At 48.1% G+C, this 5998-nt stretch overlaps 2 protein-coding genes across 2 annotated transcripts in view; both read right to left on the reverse strand.

Annotated features, from left to right (window-relative positions):
* Positions 1 to 5998, reverse strand: part of HOXD3 (homeobox D3) — a 52946-nt gene that overhangs the window by 25438 nt on the left and 21510 nt on the right. The window lies entirely within an intron of this gene.
* The window catches only part of HOXD4 (homeobox D4), a 1587-nt gene continuing 674 nt past the window's right edge, over positions 5086 to 5998 (reverse strand). Inside the window, exon 2 of the mRNA XM_015410409.1 lies at positions 5086 to 5795. Within this exon, the coding sequence (XP_015265895.1) occupies positions 5441 to 5795 (355 nt within the window). The 3' untranslated portion in view covers positions 5086 to 5440. The remainder of the gene's footprint in view (positions 5796 to 5998) is intronic.

Here is a 5998-nt window from a genome sequence, read left to right on the forward strand (position 1 = left end):
CCCCTTCTCTCCCTTTCTCCCCCTCTCCCTCTCCTCTCTCCCCCTCTCCCCTCCCTCTCCCCCCCACTCACACACACACACACACACACACACACACACACAGCCTTTGAAACTCTCCTCACTTTCAAACACAGTTCTGATAAGAGCCCAGGAAGGCTACTGTTTGACAGTCCCAGGCCTTCTTGAGCACATGGAGAGCAAGATTCAAAGCCAGGAGGGGCTACTGGACTGCAGACCAACATGGCTGCGCATTGGAACCTATATTCCTGGTGGGCACATGAATTGCAGTGCCGTTCTAACCAGCGCTGTGCCCTTCCAAGCCCACTGGCTTCAATGGACTTGGGGGGGGGGACTCTGCTAAGAATGGCTCTGTTGGTCACAAGGTACTTTGGATCCTGGCCAACACTTGGAAGTGAATCCTGAAATGAATGGGGCTTGCTGTGCTCAGGGTCAGGATGTCAGGCATATCAAAACAGAAGGTATTATTATAGGTACGGGGCAAGAGAGTGAAAATCAGCCACTGCAATATGAATTTTAATGGATTTTGCCCTGCCTCCTTTTACCTTTCTGATACTAGGCCACTGATCCACACTTGTTTAGGAGTAAACTTTGAGATTTAAATTCCCAGTCTGATTGCCATGCTTGGAAGTAACTTGGGCTGAGATTTGTGGGGCTTGTTTCTGAGTAAATACACTTCAGGCTGGCCTAGACAGCCGCAGTCCTACACAAATTGCCTTGGAAGTAAGCCCCGCTGAATTCAGTGGCTGCCAAGTAAAAATGCTTAAGCGTTAGGCTTCTTTGGGAACAGGCCCAGCTCAGCTCAGTGAACCTTACCCCTGCATAAACATGTATCTGTATACACAACTGAGTATCCAACCAGGGCAACATTCATCAGGACAGTTGTGGTCAAGTAGATATGTGGTCATATCCAATGTTCCCTCTAAGCTGTGAAGTCTTGTGAGCAAAAATTCTACTTTGTGAGCTACTGGCATTAAAGTTGTGAGTGAGTGATTTGGCTACTGCATAAATTAGCTGTCCTTCCTGAGCTCAGACCAAAATGTGTGAGCCGGAGGATAAAAAACTGTGAGCTAACTCACACTAACTCAGCTTAGCGGGAACACTGGACTCCATTCACAAAGAGGCCGCAGTGGCACATGTTGGGTATGGGCCGTTCTAGTAACATTGCACACACATTTGCACACATACACAGCAACATATACTTTGCAATGACCGACCTGTGTGTTTCTTTCAAATTTAACAGTGCAGCTCTAAGCAGAGTGAAACCTTTCTTACAGAAGAGAGTGATTCTGCTCAGGTTTCTAGAGTTAAGGGTTAATATTTGCCCTGAAGCGTGCCCTGTTCCCATTCTGCTTTTGACACCGTTTATTGCAAAAGATATAAAGAGGGCTTACACCAAAATCATTTGTATAAATAATGCTTTAATCAGAGGCAGCAAAACAACAACAAAAAATGGCAGACTCCTAGAAAACATCTCACAGTCAACAACAGGACTGCCACAATGCCACTTCTTATCACAAAGGTTGTGGTCATTATACAACTTTGCATCCCTAAGATAACAATATAAACAACCTAAAGGATTCTCCCCCACCCCTTCAGCTTGAGAGCAGGAAGATTTCAGAATAATTCAAAAGAGCCTTCATCATTATTATAACCCCCCCCCAAATCATCCTCAACCAAAGAGAGATGATAGGAAAGGAATGGTGGCCTTCCTTTTCAAAATCCACCTTTGGCCAAATGTTAACTCCCCCCCCCCAAGGGGGGATTTCTTTGATATTGGGTCCCTTCCATCATCATCTTTCCCGGGGCTGACTAATATAGTTGGCAAGCAAGATTTAAGACTTCACAAAAGGGAGCTCAAAGGGGTCTCTTTCTCCCCTTCTAGCACGGCTTTTAAGACTAGGAAACCTGAAGAAGAAGAAGAAAACATTTGCCCCAGGGCTATTAGCATCACAAAAGAACTTCGGGCCAGTTCTGTTGTCTTCACACTTCTGAAGCTCACTTTCGTTTTAGGCAGGGGATGGATGGGCTACATTGTGAGGTCAAATTTGTCCCATTGGTTGTCCCCTTCCAAAACACGTTGATTTGCAAACAAACTCCACTGAGTTCAATGGGTCTTATTTCCTCATCTAGATCTGCAGCATTGAAGTCTCACCCTAACCGACCTGAAGTCTATAATCGACCTGAAGTCTATAATCGGGCCCGTACATACTAGGGGCAACATCCCACTGAAATCAGGGGAACTTGTTTTTGAGCAAACGTGGGTTGGGTGCTTCAGTTCCATTGAAATGGGGGGGGGATAACTTCTCGGAAAGCATCTTTCAATGGAGCAAATGCCAGATCTCTCCCCCCCCCTCCTCTTCCATTTCCAACTTCTCTTGCCCCCTTTCTGGAATACTGACCAGGGGATTGCTCGAATACTGCAATCTTTAATACACTTACGAACGGCAATCCGTTGCCTATTTTCCCTGAAAAAAATCCCACTTTGTTCAATGAGACTTGCTTCCAGGGTATGTTGGCGTAGGACTGCAGCCTGAACGGGGAGGGGGGAGGGATTTGCTTTTGAGTCAGGATCAGTGTTCCCTCTGAGTTAGTGTGAGCTAGCTCACAGTTTTTTAGCCTCTGGCTCACACATTTTTGTCTTCGCTCAGGAAGGATGGCTCCAGAGCAAACTAATTTATGCAGTAGCCAAATCGCTCACTCATAACTTTAATGCCAGTGGCTCACAAAGTACAATTTTTGCTCACAAGACTCCACAGCTTAGAGGGAGCATTGATCAGGATTGTTTCGGGCTGGGTTTGTAAGGCAGCCGGGACTGTTGACTTCCTTTCCGAAATACCCATGTTGTGGTGGCAGCACACACATTTCATCCCCGGCCTAAACTCAACAATAGCCGATTTCCCTTTCCTGGAGACTGGGACAGGGGGAGTTGAAAAGGGGCCTGGGTTGCATATGAGAACAGTGGTTCCATCCAAAGCCAGAGTTTTCTGTTCGAAAGTCTGATTTCAAAAAGGAGCTCTGAGATGGCGAACCAGGCTGCATTTCTGTGCTTGGGAAAAGGGGAAAGGGACTGGGGGGAGTCCAAAAGGTGAAGGGTTTAGAGGTCATCCCTCCAGGCTGAAATACGGCTAATCGAACAGAAAATTTGTCCTCTGGATGAACCTGGCTCTACAATTTAGCCTAAGTTCAGTTTTGGTTTTTTTTTTAAAGCCCCAAACCTTTTCAGCCTCTCAACGTGAAGGCGTCAGAGAAGAAGACATCTTCACTATGCATGGACTCCGGCGCTTTTTGTCGTAGAGACAATGACGCGGATAATGCAGGAATATCCATCTTTAATATCCCGACGGGCAGATATTCAAGGGGCGCCCGGGGGCGAGGCTGAGGAGGCCGGCCGGGCGCTCAAAGGAGAACAAAGGGAGAAGGGACCCAGCAGACAAAAGAGCCTCTAGGATCCCGATCCTAAAGGCATCGATCGAATGAATCCGAGGCTTGGCCCGACCGGTTTCCACGGGCACCGACTCCCATAAACTAGGGTAGGATCGAGCTTCGGGGAAGGGACACACGGCTCCCCGGATAAACGCCTCTCTCTGGCAGAGCTATTCGTTTTTATTTTTTCCAAATCGGCCCTCCCCTGCAAGCTCTCCCCCCCCCTCTTTCTTTCCCTCTGCCCCTGCCTTTCTTCACCAAGAAAAGCCCTGATAATCGGCTCTGCTCTGAAAGGAATCCTAAGACATTACGGCGCAGCTGAAGGGACCGGCGCAGACAGTCCTGTTTCCCAGGAACCCGAAATGCTCCTTCCCCCTTTTCCCCCAGCGCGCGGACTTCGGAGCTTGCTTCTGCAACGAGCCGCGCAGTCCCAGCAAACGAACAAACCCCTCTGGCTTTCTCCAGTGACACCGCGAGCTCTTCTGTATTATTGTACATCACAAAATTTCGTTCCTCTCCCAAGCGGAAGGGGCTACTGCTTTGGTTTTGGTTTCTCCCATCTTTGCCATCGCCGGGGAAGCCCGTGGTCCCTCTCGCAGCGACTGTCCCACCACAGCCCGCAATATTGCACCCAGCCTTAAGTCAAGGTCTGCCTTCTAGATGCCTTCTAGATCCAGTCCCCCCCCCCAAGTATTTCCTAAGAAAATTTAAAAAAAAAATAGCCCAGCTCCTTCTTTGGGTTTGAATCAAAAGGAAAGCACACTTGATCACCCAACACATGTTAGTCCAAACACACACCCCTTAAAAAAAAAAAAAAAAAGCAAAAGGCAACGGTGTAATTAAAAATAGAGCGGTGAAAAATTTAAAAGAGCAAGAAAAAGAAGTCACAGTTTGATTAAGCAGTAAGCTTCCTGGATGCCACAAGTTATCTGGAACCATGGGATTTTTGTAGATTGGGGGGGGGGGTATTAGAAGACGGCTCAAAGTAGGGCGCGTTATTTGTGTGTTATTTTTAAGGAAACCTTTTCAGTCTATTTCTTTGCAGAAGGATCACAGCTCCTTCTCACCCTCTGTAAGATATAGAAAACATTTTCATATACATACACACACACACAAGGATCAGAAAACGGGGGGGGGAGAGAAAGAGAGACAGTCCTCTATTATTATCATTATTATAAACAATCTCGGCAACGCGGAGGGGGGGAGGGGAATACTCTTTTTTCACTATTTTTGGTTCGACTGTTTCCTTCCTTTCCCTGCTCTCTAGCCAACCAATAAATAAATACACTAACAACAATTTTAAAATAACAATAACCCGTTTTCGTTTCATGTTTTTTTTAAAAAATATCCCCGAGACATGGGGTGGGAGGGGAGTTACACTTCCCCCCCCCAAAAAAAAATGGTCAAAGGTGTTTTTTTTTTTTTTTGAGGAACAGAGTTCACACATTCTCTGCTTAGATCTGGGTTTGGCCTCACCCGACCAAACGCCCAGCCCAGAAGGGCACAGAGGGGGGGGGGAGAGAGAGCAAAAGAAAGCAGCGGCAGATCCCAGAGAAACGGGATCCCGCCGAACTCCCCTCGCGGATTCTGGACAGGAGGCCCCACGGTTTGGTGGGTGGTTGGGGGGGGGGCTGTTTCTGTCTACAGGAAAAGTCTTATTAAAAATATTTCTTTCTATATATCTCTATCGTTTCCTCACCAGCTGGATGCACAGTTTGTTTGAGGGGTCCTTGTGCTGTTCAGTCCCTACGAAGTCCACAGCGTCCTTTGGGCCTGTTCTCAAGGTACCCGAAGGTGGGGCGGGAGGAGGCCACTTCGGAGGTCTGTAGCCGGTCCAGGCAGATTTCCCTTTGGGCAGCCTGCAGGTTTTGTGCGTGTGTCTGTGCGTGTGTGTGTGAAAGAGAGAGAGAGAGAAAGAGCGTGTCTGTGGCTGGCTGCGCAGGGTAGTTCAGCTCCGAATCAACCCGCTGAAACTGGACCATTTCCCCTCCGTCTCCTATAAAGCGATCAAGTCCGTCTGATGCTCCTTAGAGACCGTCTGTAAACGCTGGCTGGAGGCGGTGGTAGACCCCGAGGAGCGACCCTTGGTGTTGGGCAGCTTGTGGTCTTTCTTCCACTTCATCCTCCGGTTCTGGAACCAGATTTTGATCTGGCGCTCGGAGAGACACAAAGTGTGGGCGATCTCGATCCGGCGGCGCCTGGTCAGGTACCGGTTGAAGTGGAACTCCTTCTCCAGTTCGAGGACTTGCTGCCTGGTATAAGCTGTTCGGGAACGCTTGGGTTCCCCTCCGGTGTAGTTGGGGTTCACTGAGGGAAGGGAGGAGAACAAAATAAATAAATAAGAGGCAGGACTTCACAAGAACCACCCAAAGAGCCCGCAAGCCCCATCTTCCTCTTTCTCAGAAGAGGTTCCCCAAGCAAACCGAGACATAATGGCTTCCCAAAGCCACGTGGGGGCTTCATACACTCATCAAACCTTCCTTACTTTCTCTCTCTCTCTTCTTTCTTTCATCTCTCTCTCTTTCTATCTCTCTCCTTCTCTTCCTTCCTCCTT

This window comes from Gekko japonicus, unplaced genomic scaffold (assembly GCF_001447785.1).
Source record: "Gekko japonicus isolate JY-2015 unplaced genomic scaffold, Gekko_japonicus_V1.1 scaffold1888, whole genome shotgun sequence".
In the NCBI taxonomy this organism is placed as follows: Eukaryota; Metazoa; Chordata; class Lepidosauria; order Squamata; family Gekkonidae; genus Gekko; species Gekko japonicus.